Source organism: Cervus elaphus, chromosome 33, assembly GCF_910594005.1.
Source record: "Cervus elaphus chromosome 33, mCerEla1.1, whole genome shotgun sequence".
Classification (NCBI taxonomy): Eukaryota; Metazoa; Chordata; class Mammalia; order Artiodactyla; family Cervidae; genus Cervus; species Cervus elaphus.
In genome coordinates, this window is record NC_057847.1 from 22,561,997 (window position 1) to 22,582,458 (window position 20,462).

At 38.5% G+C, this 20,462-nt stretch overlaps 1 protein-coding gene across 1 annotated transcript in view; it reads left to right on the forward strand.

Moving 5' to 3' along the window:
* PDE11A (phosphodiesterase 11A) overlaps nucleotides 1-20,462 on the forward strand; it is a 412,338-nt gene that overhangs the window by 194,261 nt on the left and 197,615 nt on the right. The window contains exon 6 of the mRNA XM_043894853.1: nucleotides 16,753-16,885. Within this exon, the coding sequence (XP_043750788.1) occupies nucleotides 16,753-16,885 (133 nt within the window). The remainder of the gene's footprint in view (nucleotides 1-16,752; nucleotides 16,886-20,462) is intronic.

The following is a 20,462-nucleotide window of genomic DNA, read 5'->3' on the forward strand; positions in this document are numbered from 1 at the left end:
CCCTGCTAAAGAAAAGGTTTGTACTAGGTGACATTTTAATATAGAGGAAGGGACACCCAACTCATCTGGGGAAACCTGGAAGGTGAGCCTCAGGGAGAGCTTTCAGACATGGTGGAACTTCACTTAGGTCCTGTAGGATGGTGGGAAGTTAGTGACACCACAACCTCCCAGGGAAAGGAAACATTGTAAACAGAAGCAAAGAAGTGGGAGAGAAAACATGGCGTGTTTCAGGATCTTTAATTAGGTGGGAGACAAAATATGGTGTGTTTCAGGATTTTTAATAGCTGTAATCCGTTGTCACGAGGCTCATTGTAATTGACGGTGATGGCCCTTTGTTCCTCCTGAGGGTATCCAGCTCCCCAGAATGCCATCTGATGGGGATTTGGGAACTACCTGGTCCTTCTCAGCTGCTCAGACCCTCTTAATTGTCCTGGAGCCTGACTACATGCCTGCTTACTCATGGGAGAGTAAGCAGGTAGTGCGTGACATATTAAGATTTGTCTTGAAAATCATCTGAGCAGTAGTGTGGGAGAATGGCAAGCTAAAGCCACCAAGGATTAAATCTAGTGCCTAACCCACTTGGCACTGGTTCAGTCCTGAAAGACTGCACAGATCCACTGTACTTACCTTTTCCAGGTCAGCAGCTGCGATTTTTAGACTATTTTCATATTTCATGGTCCCAGACTTTTCACCACTTTTTTGATTTTCCTATGGATATGCCCCAGCTTGCTTGAGTCCTCCTTATTCTGCTATTTCTTAAAAATGAAACACGGTTTTCTGTTTGTTTGTTTTTTCAGAATCATACCAAATTAGAAGGGACATGTGCCTCTCTTTTTCAGAATGTAATATTGCTGCATTTATTAGTCCAACCTTCTGTGTTTATGAATACTAACTTTCAATACTGACTTTACAAAAAACTTAAGATCTTTTCTGATCTATTTGACCCTCCCCCTCCTCAGATCTCACTTTAGGACTTCTCCTGTGAAGCCTGACTTAATAATATTTAGTGAATCAGCCTGAATAAATTTTCTTGAATCTCTTATTCAAGCTTTAATGAACCTCTTTCTGCCCTCAATGGAAATAGGTAGTCTGAATTATCATATGTACCTGAAAGTAGGAATGAACATTCATGAACATCTTAAGAGTTAGAAATTTTTATTTAGTATAAAATATATGTGGCTGGATTTTACTGATGTATCACCTAAGTATAAATATGGACACTTTGGAAATTGCACTTTCTCAGCACTGCTACTTGAAGAATTTTTTTTTTAAAGTTAAATGTCTGTAATTTCTAGAAGGTAACAACCGACTAAGAGGATATTTTCACTTAATCATTTAATGGAATATAGTGGAAATAATTCTTATTTAAAGCCCAAGTTCTGTAACTACTTTAGCCTTTGGGGAGTAAGGGAGTTGAAGGGAAAAAAATTTACTTCAATGGGAAGCAATCTTTTTTAAAGAAAATTTAATCTTCTTACTATATTTTTTATTTAGTGCAACTGGAAGGGGAAGAGGAAAATAAAACTAGAAATCTCAGAGCATTTAAAAGGCAAGCCTTTCTGTTTAATGAGTCTGTCAGCATGCAGGTCAGCTTGGAGGGTGGAGAGCTAAAGCATTCTTTGAAAAGACAAAGGTGTATGTACAGTAGGCAGAGTAATGCCCCCCTCAAAGATATCCAGATCTGAATATGTGGAATCTCTGAATGTTACTTGGAAAAGGGACTTTGCAGATGTGATTAAGAATCTTGAGATGGGGGCATTATCCTGAATTATCTGGATGGGTCCAGTGTAATCAAAATGCAGCATTTCAGCAAGAGGCCATGCATAACATCAGATGGTTAAAACTTGCCACCATATTTAATTTTAAATAACAAAGTCAAACTAAAGGTGGTAGACAGAATTTGGGCCCCCATGACCTTCACCCACTCTTGTCATATTCATGAATATGTTACATTACATGGCCAAAGAGACTTTGCAGATGTAACTAAGGTGGTTAATCAATTGATGTTAAAATAGGGCGATTATTCTGGGATTAGCTAGGTGGATACAATGTAATCACAAACTCTTAGATATAGAGTTTTATCCCAGTTGAGGATTAAAAAGGAAGTTAGATAGGTGCAACAGAAGGCAGGAATCAGAGAAATTTGAAGTATGAGCAGGATTCAACACATATTGCTGGTTTAAATACACACAGGACCACATGTCAAGGAGATCAGGACCTACATGCTACAACTATAGCAAATTGAACTCTTCCAACAACCTGAGTGAGCTTGATTCTTCCCCAGAACCTCCCGAAGGGAATGAACTTCTTCAAGCACCATGATTTTGGTCTTGTGAGATCCTAAGCAGCAAATCCAGCTTACAAACGCCATAATAAATTTCTGATCTCCAAGAATTGTGTGATAATAAAAGAGTGTTGTTTTAAGCTGCTAATTTTGTAATAGTTTGTTATGCAGAAATAGGAAATGAATGCAGTATTAGTGTATGAGTTTGAACCCTGTATCATATGAGAATAAGATTGAACTCAATGTTGCTGTGTGTGTGTGTATGTGCACATCTTTTCTGCCCTGTGGAACATATGACCAGGAGCCCTACATGAACTTCCAAGTTAAGTTAGGTCTTGACACAGTTTTCAAACATGTATCTGCACAGTCTAATAAAAGAATTGCTGGTGGTATGGCTGAACAATAGCAAACCCTTAAAATTTCTGTCAACACTCCAAGTAAGGGATACTGGAGGAAGGAAGGTGAGTCTGGTCATTATCTAAAAACCTGCCAATATACCTCTTACTAAGTTCAGTAGAATGGCAGCATTGAAATTTGCAGAAGGGGTTGGCAGCTCAGAAGAGTCCTAAAGGTGATAGCGAAGCACTCTTCTAAAGAAGGCTGCATCCTGGTGACTCAAAGCTCTTATCTGTGAACATTGAAGACTCTGTATTGAAAAGTGATTCAGAAGAGTGACACTGAATTTGAAGAAATTTTAGAAATGTCTTAGTCAATTTCTTTTGCTCATAAGTTTCCCTTCTATATATAATCAACTTACATAGTTAAAATTTTCCTTCAAGAGTGGCATATGTTAAAATCTATGTCTAATCTAAAAGATCTCTAAAATAAGATGAAAATATTAATATTTTAAGTGAAAAGAATACATTGACTCATTGCAGCATTTTTTTTTCTTCTTTCAGTGGTTCAAAAATAACAGTGGATTTTACAATTGATTTATTGCAGATTCAATGAAATAGTATGGCCCTTTCAATGTTTTTCTTGTGGCTTTTCTATCCCTTAACTTAACTACATCTATCCCCTGAGGGTACATCTCAACTTTAAGAAGTATCTTGGAGACTTTTAGGGTTTATTTCATTTCTCAGATTGGATAGCCCTATGATTCTTCTCAACATTAGTTTTCTGCATTGCATTTTTGGGATCAAAATACTGAAACTCAAGTTTCAATGCCTTATTGATTTTTTTTTCTTTTCCTTTTCAATTTTATGTGGAATCTAGTTTTATGAACAAATTTTTTCCGTCTAGCACTCCTCACTTCTCTGTAACTGATTCTTTTAGGCTTCCAGCCCCCATGGCCCAAATCTGATCTTTTGAGAGGTGGGAAGGAACTAACTTCCATGAGATGTGACTATAATGAGACAAAACTATATGATGAGCTCTATCCTTGGGTCAAGAATCTGTAAACAAGACTCCTAGAGATGTTCTTTGTTTTTGTCCAGCAGCAGTGACATTTTCAGGAATAAACTTGGAATAGATTGTGTTAGCCTGGAGAGACTAAGTATGATGAGGATTTTGTTCATCACAATTTACTGTGATTGTACCTTACAGTCATATTGTACATTTCATAACTCTGACACGAACCTGGCCCAGGTGAGGTGATCTCCAGCAGTTATGTAGATTATGAATATGATTTGGGGCTTGTGCTTCCAGAAAGTGTGATGTGACTCATCCCTGCTTTGACGTTACCACTGAAAAACATGCCATCCTGATGATGCTTTGGGGAAGTAGGAATTCTGCTCCTACCATGGACAATATTGCTAATATCTCTACTTTGAATCCTAACTGTGCCAACTTCACTGTGTATCCCCTAGCTTGTGACTTTCAACCTTTTTTACTGCAACTTACAGTGAAAGTAAACATTTTATATCCAAACCTAGTTAATGTATATAAATATATACACAAATGCACACACACATATATCTAAAACATGTTTCTTGAAACTATACTTACCTTTACTATGTATGTATCTTCTGATTTAGTCTGTTCTTTAAAAAAAAAAAAAAAACCCACCTGCTGTCTGGACGCACAGAATTAATTTCATTATTCACTATATTGTTGTGACCCATAACAAAACTTTAGACATTTAAGACATTTTTGGTTAACACTTGCAGTGTGTGTGGCCTCAATCAGAGCCTATGTGATTATTTTAAAATATAAGAGTTGTGTGACACTGATTTTTCCCAAACATTTCAGAACTTTCTTCACTCAAATACATTTTGTTGTTGTTGTTCGTGCCCGACTCTTTGCAACCCCATGGACTGCAGAATGCCAGGTTTCCCTGTCCTTCACTGTCTCCCAGAGTTTGCTGAAATTCATGTCCATTGAGTTGGTGATGCTCTCTAACCATCTCATCCTCTGCTGTTCTCCTCTCCTTTTGCCATCAACCTTTCCCTGCGTCAGGGTCTTTCCAGTGAGTCAGCTCTTTGTATCCGGTAGGCAACATATTGGAGCTTCAGCTTCAGCATCCGTCCTTCCAATGAGTATTCGGGACTGATTTCCTTTAGGATTGACTGGTTTAATCTCTTTGCTGTCCAAGGGACTCAAGAGTACTTTCCAGCACAATTCAAAAGCATCAATTCTTCAGTGCTCAGCCTTCTTTATGGTCCAATTTTCACATCTGTACATGACTAGAAAAACCATCTGTATGTTTCTATTAGAAAACCAAAAATTACTAGAAAAAAAGCTTTGACTATATGGACCTTTATCGACAAAGTGATGTCTTTGCTTTTCAATATGCTGTCTAGGTTTGTCATAGCTTTCCTTCCAAGGAGTAAACGTCTTTTAATTTTATGGCTACAGTCACCGTTGACAGTGATTTTGGAGCCCAGAAAATAAAATCTGTCACTGCTTCTATGTTTTTCACCTTCTATTTGCCATGAAGTGATGAGACCAGATGCCATGATCTTAGTTTTTCTAATGTAGAGGTTTAAGTCAGCTTTTTCACTCAAATACATATTGTGCTTCAAATTAGGCACCTTGGGGAGGATTTGTTTGAGGTATATATATTTTTATCTTTTTACTTTTAACCTGTTTGTGTCTTTGAACCTAAAGTATGTCTCTAATAAACAGCATATAGTTGTTATATGGGCTCATGTTATTGTATCTGTTCTGCCAATCGTTGCCTTTTGTTTGGGGGGTTTAATTCATTTATATTTAAAATGATTACTTGTAAAGTAGAATATTTACATCTACCTTTTTTGTTATTGTTTTCTACATGTCTTAAGTCTCTTTGTCCCTCTATTTCTTCATTTCTGCCGCCTTTTGTAGTAAACAGATAGTTTTTAATGTGCCATTTAAATTATCTTGTCATTTCTCTTATTATTTTTTCAATGATTTTCTTAGTGATTGGCCTGGGGATTACAATTAACATCTTAACTTGTACCAGTCTAATTTGGATTAATACCAACTTAAATTTTGTAGTACAAAAAAATTTACTCATATAGTTCCTACCCTTGTGTTATTACTGTCTCACAAATTGTATGTTTTTACATTATAACCCCATAAATAAAATTTACTATTGTTTCATTATGCAGTTGTCTTTTAAATGAGATAGGAGAGAGGAAAAAAAGGTTGCAAACAAAAAACACACTTATGCTATCTTTTGTGTTTATTATAGAGTTACTTTTTCAGTGCTCTTTTCTTCTTCATGTGGGTTCAGATTACTCTCTGGTGTTCTTTAATTTCAGCCTGAATGACAACCTTTAGTATTTCTTCTAGGGCACATCTGCTGATAATGAATCTTCTCAGTTCTTGATTATTTGAAAATGTCTTAACCTCTCCTTTATTTTTAAAGTATAATTTTGCTGGACTTACAGTTCTTCCTTAATAGTCTTTTTTCTTTGAGCACTTTGACTGTCATTCAACTGCCTTCTGTCTTCCATAAGTTTTCAATAGTCTGTTAATGATATGTCTAGGTGTGGATCCTTGTGAGTTTATCTTACTTGGATTTTGTCGAGCTTCTTAAATGTATAGATTAATGTTTCTTTTGGTCAATACCGAAATCAGATTGAATATATTCTTTGTAGCCAAAGAAGGAGAAGTTCTATACAGTCAGCAAAAATAAGACCAGGAGCTGACGGTTGCTCGGATCATGAACTCTTTATTGCCAAATTCAGACTTAAGTTGAAGAAAGTAGGGAAAACCACAAGACCATTCAGGTATGACCTAAATCAAATCCCTTACGATTATACAGTGGAAGTGAGAAATAGATTCAAGGGATTAGATCTGATAGACTGCCTGAAGAACTATGAACAGACGTTCATGACATTGTACAGGAGGCAGGAATCAAGACCATCCCCAAGGAAAAGAAATGCAAAAAGGCAAAATGGTTGTTTGAGGAGCCCTTACAAATAGCTGTGAATAGAAGAAAAGTGAAAGACAAAGGAGAAAAGGAAAGATATACCCATTCGAATGCAGAGTTCCAAAGAATAGCAAGGAGAGATAAGAAAGCATTCCTCAGCGATTAATGCAAAGAAATAGAGGAAAACAACAGAATGGTAAAGATTAGAGATCTCTTCAAGAAAATTAGAGATACCAAGGGAACATTTCATGCAAAGATGGGCACAATATAGGACAGAAATGGTATGGACTCAACAGAAGCAGAAGATATTAAGAAGAGGTGGCAAGAATACATAGAACGATACAAAAAAGATCTTCATGACCCAGATAATCATGACGGTGTGATCACTCACCTAGAGCCAGACATCCTGGAATGAGAAGCCAAGTGGGCCTTAGGAAGCATCACTACGAACAAAGCTAGTGGAGGTAACGGAATTTCAGTTGAGCTACTTGAAATCCTCAAAGATGATGCTGTGAAAGTGCTGCACTCAATATGCCAGCAAATTTGGAAAACTCAGCAGTGGCCACAGGACTGGAAAAGATCAATTTTCATTCCAACCCAAAGAAAGAATGCCAAAGAATAGTCAAAGTACTGCACAATTGCACTCATCTCACATGCTGGCAAAGCAATGCTCAAAATTCTCCAAGCCAGGCTTCAACAGTACGTGAACTGTGACCTTCCAGATGTTCAAGCTAGATTTAGAAAAGGTAGAGGAACCAGAGATCAAATTGCCAACACCTGCTGGATCATTGAAAAAGCAAGAGAGTTCCAGAAAAACATCTATTTCTGCTTTATTAACTATGCCAAAACCTTTGACTGTGTGGACCACAACAAACTGTGGAAAATTCTGAAAGACAAGGGAATACCAGACCACCTGACCTGCCTCTTGAGAACTCCGTATACTGTTCAGGAATCAACAGTTAGTACCATACATGGAACAACGGACTGGTTCCAAATAGGGAAAGGAGTACGTCAAGGCTGTATACTGTCATCCTGTTTATTTAATTTATATGCAGAGTACATCATGAGAAATGCCAGGCTAGATGAAGCACAAGCTGGAATCAAGATTGTTTGGAGAAATATCAATAGCCTCAGATATGCAGATGATACCACCCTTATGGCAGAAAGTGAAGAACTAAAGAGCCTCTTAATGAAAGTGAAAGAGGAGAGTGAAAAAGTTGGCTTAAAACTCAACATTCAGAAAACTAAGATCATGGCATCTGGCCCCATCACTTCATGGCAAATAGATGGGGAAACAGTGGAAACAGTGACAGACTTTATTTTGGGGGGCTCCAAAATCACTGCAGATGGTGACTGCAGCCATGAAATTAAAAGACACATGCTCCTTGGAAGAAAAGTTATGACCAACCTAGACAGCATATTAAAAAGCAGAGACATTATTTTGCTGACAAAGGTCCATCTAGTCAAAGCTATGGTTTTTCCAGTAGTCATGTATGGATGTGAGAGTTGGACTATAAAGAAAGCTAAACACTGAAGAATTGATGCTTTTGAACTGTGGTGTTGGAGAAGACTCTTGACAGTCCCTTGGACTGCAAGGAGATCCAGCCTGTCCATCCTAAAGGAGATCAGTCCTGAATATTCATTGGAAGGACTGATGCTGAAGCTGAAACTCCAATCCTTTGGCCACCTGATGTGAAGAACTGACTCATTTGAAAAGACCCCCTGATGCTGGGAAAGTTTGAAGGCTGGAGGAGAAGGGGATGACAGAGGATGAGATGTCTGGATGGCATCACCGACTCAAAGGACATGAGTTTGAGTAAGCTCCACGAGTTGGTGATGGACAGGGAGGCCTGGCTTGCAGCAGTCCATTGGGTTGCAAAGAGTCGAACACAACTGAGTGACTGAACTGAGCTGACTGAATGTTTATTTAAGCAAATATGTGATATTTTGTCCCATGTTTCTTCAAATATCCTTTCTTCTCCTTTTCCTGTTTCATGTGTGGGGTACCTTCAATTCTCTGACAGGAAGTTTACTTAGCTTTTTGTTTCTGCTTTCACAGAACATCAAGGTCAACCAGAGATGGGAGTTTAAGACCTTCTCTGGTCTTTTCTGAGCATACATTCAACTCTATATTTCCAGGAATATGTCAGAACGTTTCAAATCTCCCTAGTAATATCTTATTCCCCCATTTCTTCTTTTAGGTTTTCTGGTCAGCTTCTTGTTAGCTGTAAGTGTTTCTCTGCTTAAAGCAGTTGTGATATTAAACAGTTACTGCCATTTTCTCCCCCACAAATGCTTTGGGATAAAGGATGTTCTTAGTGAGCAAGCTCCAAGTCAGGTCAAATAAAAAAAGCTTTATGAGTGGAGGTTTCCATGGAGCTGTCAAATAGGTCAAATAATAACAATTCTCTATGAATGTTACTTTTGGGGAGCTCCAAACCCATTCTTCCTCTGCCAGTGGCTACTTGGCCACTAGTTTTCACAGCTAGCATGATTATGAGTCTGTTGGTTTTCACCACTACCCCAGAGCTTGAGATAGGGAGATGAGAATAAGGTAAGTTAAAATAACACACAACTTGCTGTCCTTATAGAGATTCAACTATTTTTCTTGAAGGAACACTCTTTGGATTTTCATAAGCCTCTCTTTAATTTCCACAGTTTTCAAAAAGTTGATTTTGACCATTTTTTGCTAGTATTCTCATTCATTTATGGAGGGACAAATTTTTAGTGGGCTTTAGCAATTTGGAAAGTCTCTCTGTTCTACCTATCTTCTTTGAAATTTCTCTATTACCTAGAGTAATAGGTTAGACAAACTTACACACTGATGTAAGACAGAATACTTCTATAATATATCACGAATATATTCTCTTTTGCTTTCTTGTTCATGGATCTCCTTTCTTTGACTATATCTCTGCTAGGAAGCATGTGATTGGTATTTTGTAGTAATAAAAATGTGATACTTATTCTAATTTCAAGGAAAGAAGAAAATCTTTAAAATATTAAACATTAAAATAGCACCATCACCACCATGACCAGTCATCTTGAAATGTAAGATTTGTGTTGTTGTGTAACTTCCTTTAAACGAGAACCTTAGGACATTCTTTTTGATTGTCTATTGTCTGGCAAATTCAGGGCTGCTGAACCTTATTATGCCGATATTTAATGTTGCTAGTTGAAAAATAAAAGATCCAGATGGCCCAACTCCCTTTTGATAGTTTAGCAAGGAAGTGGATCAGTAGATCTATCTTCCAGGTACTAGCAACTGAGCTCTGAGGCTCCCACTTGGTGCCAAGGCTGCTTCTTTATAAGGAAGCTCCATTGTTAGAGCCATCTAGTTGTATCCAACCTCCTTTTCCCACAAAATATAGAGAATGTTATATGGATGGAGTGTTGACACTGGAACAATTTATGCCTGACCTGATGCTTTTGAACTGTGGTGTTGGAGAAGACTCTTGAGAGACCCTTGGACTGCAAGGAGATCCAACCGGTCCATCCTAAAAGAGATCGGTCTTGGGTGTTCATTGGAAGGACTGATATTGAAGCTGAAACTCCAGTCCTTTCGCCACCTGATGCGAAGAGTTGACTCATTTGAAAAGACCCTGATGCTGGGAAAGATTGAAGGCAGGAGGAGAAGGGGACGACAGAGGATGAGATAGTTGGATGGCATCACCAACTCAATGGACATGAGTTTGGGTAAATTCCAGGAGTTGGTGATAGACAGGGAGGCCTGGCGTGCTGCAGTTCATGGGGTTGCAAAGAATTGGACACGACTGAGTGACTGAACTGAACTGGGCTGTGCAGGGATAATATCACTTTGATATTTCTGGGCTTATATGGCCCCAAATCCCCCTCCCCAAATATAGCCCTATTTTATAAATAACCTCCATAGCAGTAGTAATGTATGTGTCTATACCCTATTTGCATAATGCTAATTATAATAATCAAACATCAGTGAAGTAAAGGAAATATTTCTAATAAACTTTTGTGTCTTCCAAAAATCTTAGGAAACTCAAGGAAACATTTCCTAAACATCTAGCTTTCACCTCTCAAATATGTTTAATTTATTTTTTTTTCTTTTTCCTGACTTAGAATATGAAGACTAAATGAAAGACAAACCTTCTCATTACCCTATTCATTTTGGGTCAGTGGCCTTGTCACTTTAGTAAAACTGTCACAGAGAAGGATAAAAGCTATAAAAAACATTCCATGAAAACAAGGCACATGAAGAAGTACTGAGATCAAACATAAAATAGTAGCCTATGTGGGTCAGCTGTCCCCTATATTGATGCCACACAGTAAACAGAATCATGGCAACTTGGAAGTCTTAATGTTTGGTTTTTTTATGCTTTACTCTCTCATTTTTTTAGGTCTCTCATTTAACATGCCTTTGTTAATATTTTAACTAAGTTAAAATATTTTAAGTTAATATTTTATAATAAGTTAATATTTTAGCATTGAGTCCACTTCTCCTTTCTTGCTGTGTAGAGGTATGTACAGGACCTGTGGGAAGGTATGCCCTCAATCCAGAGCAGATGGGTGGAGGTGCCCACAGGCGCCCCAAAGGGAAATGGGATAGGGCTACTTGACACATCTAGATGGGTAGAATTTTAATCTTATCCTTTATTGTCAACAGTTTTACCAGCTAGCATATTTTTACTTCAGCACCTCTCCAAATCTGACAACAATGCCACAGCCAAAAAACAGTAACATCTTTCCTGTCCCAGTAGATAAGCAGTTAAACAGACCACACCTCACCTAGTATTTTTAATAAAAGAAGAATCTTTGGGCTATAAGGAACTAATAGTGAGAGCTTTCTATGTGCTATGCATTATTCAATATTATATTGTTGTATCCTCAAGACAACCCTGTAAAATGGGCTGTATTTCCCCTAATTTCTATTATGGAAACTAATAGTCAGAGTTATTAAAATTTGATCTGTTATTAAAATTTGCTATGAGACTTCATAGCAAGGAAATGATGTTGGGCCAAGATACAAAGAAAAACAAAGAACAGAAACAACCCCCCAAACCCAGATTTCCTCAGCTATGAAACCAAGCAGTTGTCACTACATGATACTAAATTGTAAACACCAACTACTCAAAGTAATGCCATTTGACACCCAACTGAGAGGTGCAAGACGCTTCTCAAAATGACACCAACTCCTTGGAGTGATAAATCTCATCATTCCAATTGTACAACTTGAGGAAATGAAGGACAGAAAATGTGTTATTTGGTTTCCAATGCCTAAAATGAGAAATACAAGTGTAATGAAGTGTCCTCAAGATAGACCATAATGGCAAGTCCATTAACAGGTTCAGGTCATGATAAAATTAAGGAAGGTCTTCAACTTAGAGCATCTTCCTCCCCCATCACAGTACAACAACTGACAGGCTGGTTCTACTTGCTAATTAAGTTCTCTCCCTTTACCTTTTATGTCTAAGACTTACTTGGTAACCTTCAAAGATATACTGAGGGCAGTGGGAAATTATTAATGTCCTAGATCTAGGCATTTGAGATTCTCCTGCTGGGGTCCTAGCTTTGAGTTCAACTGATATTGACTTAGTTCCTTAATCTCCTAATTAAAAGACAACTTCAAATAATGTTGCACAGCTCAAAGCTGCAGGAAGGACCCAGGGATTGACAGGCTTACTTGAGAAGAAAAAGTAAGGAAGGGCATTTCTCTTTGTGAGCCAAAAGTTCAGACTGACCTCTGGTCAACGAAGCAAGATGGAAGCTAGTACCAGGTACGAGGTGTAGATCATAAACCAGTTGCTATTTACAAAGCATAAAAAAGACATTTCTGTCTGTGTTCCTGATTCTTCGTCTCTCTGAATCCTACCCTCACTGGATAATACTCAGCCTATCAGAGGGCAATTGATAATCAATCATGACCTGAAAATAAGAAAACAGATTGTGTCTATGTTGAAACTTCTATTCCTTACCCAATGATCTGTGGTCACAGTTTTTATTATTATTATTATTATTAATGATTGTTAACACATCAAGGAGAGTGTGTTAGTTCAATCTTGCAAATGTTAAATTTGAGGTGTCTGTGGATAACCAGGAGGAAATGTCCAGAAAGTGCTTAGATGCATATGTAGGGAACTTAGGACTCAATGGGCTGCTGACATGTGTGTGGGAACCATAAGTATAAATGTAGTTGTGTTTGTGCATGGAACCACACAATATAGAGGCTGGCCTCCTCTATTAGAGCCTTATTCATCACTTCTACCATTTAGTCTAAGTTTTAGCTCTCCTGTTCATTATACCAGTACAGAAAACCTCACACTTCTAAAGCTTTAGTCCTGTTGTGGTTTTGTCTGAATTGCTTTTACCTTCTTTCTCTGCCAGATGACTCTTACTTATCTTCCTTATAAGATCAGCTTATACCAACTTCCTTTGTGAAGTAGTTCCCAAATATCATTCCCAGCCTAGACAGACTGATCCTTCTTTTCTCTGTTTCCATAATGTCTTTACATCTTCATTTAGAGCATCACAATCCATTGTCATTGCTTGTGAGCATCCTGAAGGTGGGGCCTCTTTAGCTTCTGTCTATATCTCATTCTGTACAGGTAGGGGGAGGGGCTGAGGAGACCATATGTATATAGATGGGTTCCTATGTATCAATTCCTTTTAGTCAGGAAAAAAAGAAAAGACCCTTATAGATCACTTGATCCAAGATTCACTTACGACTTTCCAACATTTTGCAGCAGCCCAACTAATGGTCATTCTTGAAAGACTGAAGTATTGGGAGTCTCTAGGAAAGACAACTCCCATCACTTCATGGCTAATAGAAGGGGGAAAAGTAGAAACTGTGTCAGATTTTCATTTCTTGGGCTCCGAGTGACAGTGACTGCAGCCATGAAATTAAAAGACGCTTGCTCCTTGGAAGAAAAGCTATGACAAACCTAGACAGTGTATTAAAAAGCAGAGACATTACTTTGCTGATAAAGGTCCATATAGTCAAAGCTATGTTTTTTCCAGTAGTCATGTATGGATGTGAGAGCTGGATTGTAAAGAAAGCTGAGCACTAAAGAATTGATGCCTTTGAATTGTGCTGCAGAAGACTCTTGAGAGTCTCTTAGACTGCAGGGAGATCAAATCAGTCAATCCTAAAGGAAATCAGTCTCTCTGATTTTGAGAACAAAACCATCAATACAGACACAGTCTAATGATTAACATTATTTTATTCATATATTTTGTCTTCTAATTTAGAGGCTCATTTTGAGAATTAATTCTAAAAAATAGTCTTATATTTATTTTCATACAGTTTTCTATGTTTGAACCTTTAGCTGAGAGAAGTTTTTCAGACAATTAAACTTGGTGAAGTTCCTCGTCCTGGGGTATTTTATTTGTCTAATTTGTTTTACTTGTATTGATTTCTCTCCTATGCCTCTTGGCACCTTGTCGACCCTGATGTTTATATTTACTCACTGGGCCTCATTTCACGGACAGCCGCATTTCAGGAATTATGTGTTTTGTGCAATAGGGCAATTCTCTTTTATCCCCCCACAGTCACTATGTTTAAGCTCATGAAGTTCTCTTTGAAGTCAGTGTGAGTCTCACACTTGGAATCAAGATACCACTGAGGAAGAGGAATCAAACTGTAGCTCTTTACAGGAAACTCACTTAAAAACCCAAGCTTCTTATGCGCCTGGTCCTAGTAAAATACAAGCTAAAGGATTTCTTTACTATTTTCTTGTTACTTTAAACTAATCTTGATCTTAACTCTTTAAAGAGTTAGAAAAACCTAACTGGCTATTTTGCAGTTATGCACATGGCAACCGAGATCCACTGAGCTAACACGATCTCATCTGCACTCACTGCCTATGGAGGAATCAAATTATTGACGTGTTTCTAAACTGCAGTGAATCTTAGATTGATTGTGAAAGTGTTAGTGACTTAGTCGTGTCCAACTGTTTGTGACCCACCAGGCTCCTCTGTCCATGGAATTCTCTAGACAAGAATATTGGAGTGGGTTGTCATGTCCTGCTCAAGGATATCTTCCCAACCCAGGGATCAAACCCCACTCCCTTGCATTGCTGGACTGCCTGGTGGCTCAGATGGGAAAGAATCATCCTGCAATGCAGGAGACCCAGGTTCAATCCCTGGGTTGGGAAGATACCCTGAAGAAGGAAATGGCAACTCACTCCAATATTCCTGTGTGGAGAATTTCATGGACAGAGGAGCCTGGTGGGCTACAGTCCATGGGGGTGCAAAGAGTCAGACACGACTGAGTGACCAACACTTTCACTTTCACTCTTGCATTGCAGGCAGATTCTTGACCATCTGAACCATCAGAGAAGCCCTTAGATTGATTATGGCCCCAACTGACCTTCCTCAGTTCTCAGATCCCTGCTTAGCCTCCCCCAGTCCCAGCATATCTTTCTCATTTCCTTCCCTAGCTCATCCCCAGGGTCCCACCACAGCTCTACTTATCACACTGTAGGTCAGCACTTTCTACACTGTTTCATCACAGAAGATGTAAAAAAAAAAAAGTATGGTACACAAGCAGCACAGAATGAATTAACTGATCAACGAATCTCTGCAAGAAATGATCAGCATTCAATCACACCCTTTTATAAACTGACAAATGACTTCATTAAATTGGATCCTTATATCAGGCGCATTTTCATGTTTCTTCCTGTATTCTGCTTTCATTGCAGCACAACATGAATTTCACTTCTCATGGGCATAATCAACAGAAAATAGAACATGGACTTTTTTTGTTGTCCTTTTGCTTGTTTGGGAAAATAAAGACCTTGTCTTCTCTTTGAAGTCCTCAGTCTTTTTACTCCTTTGATTTAACCACCACCTCTTCTTTTTATTAATGCTTCCATTTTCAGCCAGAGATCCATAAGGAATAAGTTTATGTACAAGTAACATTTAATATGCAATAAGGACTGAATAACAAGCGTCACAAATCCATGTTGAACTTATGAGATGCAGACCAACGGTTATTACAGATGAGATGTATTAATGGTGGTAAATACTGTCTGTGCTTCCCTCTCATTCACGTATCCAGTGGCCTCTGCATGCCAGTTCCTGGCATTCCCAGTACAGCACAAATTCCACACAGACACATTATTGCATAGTAACAATGACTATGTACAGAATTTAGTGTTTTTCTTATGTACACTGCAGCTTAGATTAAAAAGTCAATAGGGTTATTATTATTACTATAGGACACTCATTAAAATCTTCAGGAACCCAGGGTTCCACAGAATGTAGTTTGAAAAGCATTGCCCTGTACACTTACATTCATTTACGTAATTTCAATTATTACTGGCCAAGCCATAAACCTAACATCCTCCAGGAAATCTTCCTTGATATTGCTAATTTGAATAGTACTCCAGTTTGCATTTCTGCAGCTCCTGGCAGTGCTCAGTGGGTACAGGAGGAAGAAATGATGGAAGGGAGGGATGAAGTGGGGAATCTTACTAATTCTTATGGCATTTGTGTAAATTTCACCTTTGTAGTGAAAGGGGCACAGGGGAAAGTTAACAAAATCATTTAACATAAAATTCCTTGTTAAAATCATACATGGATGTATTTTAAATTATTAATGTCAAGGGTAGAGTTAAAACATGTTTCTCAGTAAGATTGTGTAAGTAGGAAATGTATTTTTGTTAAGAAATATACTCTGAAACTGCAAAAAATGGTTACAAAACACTAAGATGGAGTCTAGACATGCTCTTTTGCTACACTTAAACTTTTGTAAATTTTCAATTTATTTCTGAGTTCTTCCTCATTCTTGGGTTTCATTTTCCCTAGTATCAAGCATCTAGTCTGCTCTGTTAAGAGGTGTGGGCTTAGGAGGGTGAGTGTAATTTATTATGCCATGGCATTGGCATCTTGTTGTCAATTTTGGTCATTTCTGGATTATCTGTTCTACCTCTACCTGCTTTGGGGACTAAATAAAACCTAGAGTTGTTCTCTGGATCGTAAAGAATCTATAATTTCTACCCATGGAGCTGATTATTTTACAAGATAGCAGGTAAGTCATTTTGACGTAGCTGCTGCTAATTACCTTGCTGTTGTTCTGTGACTGAGGTCACATACCCCTTCTTAATGAGGATGGATAGTCCTGCTACGGGAGTACTTTTACAGGCTAGCTTTCAGGTAAACTGATGTTTTTCTTTTCTTTCTGCCTGCCTTGGTGTTCTGATAGTTTCAAAGAAAGCATGGAGAAATCATCGTACTCGGACTGGCTAATAAATAACAGTGTTGCCGAGCTGGTGGCTTCCACAGGCCTTCCAGTGAACATCAGTGATGCCTACCAGGATCCCCGCTTTGATGCCGAGGTAAGAGGAGGCCTCTGGTTGCATTTTTTAAGGTTCCATTGTCACCCTGTGGATGCATTGCTGGTCAGAGCCCCAAAGGAACATCATACAAATCCACAGCAACTCCTGAGTTGACTGGCAGTTCTTCTGAATCTTTCCCCTATGATCTGACTTTCCGCATCTCCTACTGCTGACCGACAGGCTTCCCCCATGGCTCAGTTGGTAAAGAATCCCCCCTGCAAGGCAGGAGACCCTGGCTGGATTGCTGGGTGGGGAAGATCTGCTGGAGAAGGGATAGGATACCCACTCTAGTATTCTTGGACTTCCCTTGTGGCTCAACTGGTAAAGAATCCACCTGCAATGCGGGAGACCTGGGTTCGATCCTGGGTTGCGAAGGTCTTCTGGAGAAGGGAAAGGCTACCCATTCTAGTATTCTGGTCTGGAGAATTCCATGGGCTATAAAGTCAATGGGGCTGCAAAGAGTTGGACACAACTGAGTATAAATGCTGTGTTTGACAGGGAATCTTCCTCTCTCTACACTGATTTCTGGCAAAATGGCTGTATAGTTTCACTGCATATATTTGACCCTGCCACTTACATTGTTCCATTTTCCACACCTCTGAAGTTTATATAATTGAATTACACTGTATGTATTCTTCTGTGTCTTGCTTTTTCATTCAGTGTATATTCCTGAGTCACATGAGTGTGTAATTCATTCATTTTCACTGCTGCAAAGTATTCCATTGTATGAATCAGCATCATTTTTTACATCAATTATGGTGTTGAAAGACATTTGGATTCAGTGTTTCACTGTTACACCCATAACTGCCAAAGACACTCTTAACTCTCTAGCATGATGCTCTTTTACTATGGGGAACATTTTATATTAAACATGTAATTAAACCCGTGCAATTAAATATATTCAGGCACATTTTGTGTTAAACATAGTTTATGTTAAACAATGAAATGGTTAGTAATAAAAATGTGTATATAACATAATTATTTCCCAATAGATATTAGAACAGCTACCATATTTTAAAAGATTGCTCCCAAGAAATAGTTCATTGGCTTCTGTTACTGTTTAATGTTAATTATGTAGGTGTGCATTGCACTGATGTGCAGAATATATTAAGACAATGTAGATTCTGAGTTGGCAGAAGTTTAATTCTAAGGTATTATAGGGTATCATATAGATAAATTTACATGAACTCATAAAATGTCTACACATATGTGTGTGTGTGTGATGTGTATTCAATATATTAGGAGATTAAATAACTAGGTTACCAAGCTAAGGTCTGAATAGTAGCAGGAGTATTATGGTGACAATGGTGATGAGATATGTGTTCCAGGCAAGGCTGAGAGCATGAGGAGTCTGGGAACAGAGATGAGTTAATGTAGCTGGAGGGCCGGGTAGATGAGACGGAAAGAGAAAGCAGGGGCCAGATCATCCAGAGGCTTTGAAAGACATGTTAAGAAGTTTGAGTATTTATCATGGGCAAGGGGGAATCAGTAGTCAAGTTATCAATGAGGGAGAAGAAGGAGTTATACTTTAGAAAGATCACACTGGCTGCAGAACAGAGACTAGATCAGTAATGATAACTGAACATTTAATTGAAAGTGAGATTTAGTCCTGGTTTCTCAGACTCCAAAGCCCAGCCTCTGAATCCTGCCCTATGCTGTCTCCAGTGTCTGGAGTGGGATGCAACAATGGTGGGGAGGTTGGAATCCAGGTCAAATTGATAACTTCATTCAGATTTTCTCAAATCTCTTCATGGGCTTCCCAGGTGGCACAGTGGTAAAGAATCCACCTACCAATGCAGGAGCAGCAGATGTGGGTTCGATCCCTGGTAACCCACTCCAGTCTTTTTGCCTGGGAAATCCCATGGACAGAGAAGCCTGACCGGCTACCATCCATGGGGTCCCAAAGAGTCGGACATGACTGAGCGACCGAACATGGCATGGAAAGCTTAAATTCCTGAAATTTACGTTTCTACAGCTGCCTAGAATTCTCTTCCCCCAGGTCACGTCTTCTATGTATTTCCTATTTATTCTCCAGCATCTAACTGAGATGACTGTATCTTGGACATCCTTTCATGAGCTCCCTGTCTGGGTTGGGTGTCTCCAGTGTAGTAGTGTAGTGGGGTAGTGTCTTAGCTACCCCAATGCTAACCACCCTCTGGCTATCTTCAGTTTCTAATACATTGTTTCTGAGCTTTGAGGTACCTTCCTTGGGAAAGTAGACAGTCCAGAACTTCTTTAGTTCTCCTATAAAGTAAAACACCACCAGCCTTGGTTCTGTGACTAGCAGAGGAGAAATGATTTAAAGGTATCAATATATGTATTAACATTATGATTGGGTTAGGACTGATGTTATAAAGTTTTGCCTTTTGCTATGCTTCTTTCCTTCTTGATTTCAGAATGCTGAACAACAGATTTGTAAACACACAGTTTTATGAAGAAATTATCTCAGTATTCTATTATTAACATCAGTAGTACTGAACAAACTGAAAGGCTCACTACAGAAAAAAAAATCATTTATTGCCCATCCCTTGTTACAAAGTCAACATATTATATTAGATAGTTAAAAGATGATGGTCGATTCCTACCCCAAATTATAGTGCTGAATTTGGCATGGATTGCTCTTATTCTGCTCTTAGCTCTGGACCGAAAGTCAAATTCTGGGGAAGCAAAAGGAGTCAACATATTTACACCATTTTAAAAGTTGGTTCATAAGACATATGCAAAAGTATAATAAAACATGATGAATCTTCCCAATAAAACATGATAGAGTAAATGCCCACCACCCAATTTAAGAGAAAGAAGTCAATCATTACTTCTGAATCCTTGTATTGATCTTCCTTAATTCAGTCTCCTTTATTCCCCACACAGAGGTAAACCACTATCCTAAGTTGAATTTAACAATTTTTTGCTTTTCACTGGGGCTTCCTGGTGGCTTAGTGATAAAAATCTGCCTGCCAATGCAGGAGACATGAGTTCAATCTCTGGGTCGGGAAGATCCCCTGGAGAAGGAAATAGCAACCCACTCCAGTATTCTTGCCTGGGAAATCCCATGGACAGAGGAGCTTGGCAGGCTACAGTCTATGGGGTTGCAAAAGAGTTGGACATGACTTAACAACTAAACAGTAGTTTCATCATGTAGGTTTGAATCCCTGCCAAATATATTACATTTTTTACATGTTATTACATGTTTTGCACATCTCTGAACTTTATATGAATTGAATTATGCTGTACATCTTCTGTGGCTTGCCTTTTTAAATTCAATGTAAATTCCTGAATCATGAGCACTTGTAATTCGTTCATTCATTTTCAGTGCTGGTATGTATTCCACTGTATGAATGTGTCACTTCATCCACTATAGTGTTGATGGACCTTTGCATGATGTTATATGCATAACTACATTCTTAGTCATTCCTGTCCATACGTCCAAGTACGCATGTGCAAGAGCTCTTCTAGCATCTGTACCTAGGATAGTGACCTGCTCAGTCACAGGCTACAAGTATCTTCACCTTTAACTGGAGAATAAAAAGTTCTTGCCCAATCATTGCCCTTTTTCCTTATGAAAAACAGCATATGTAGC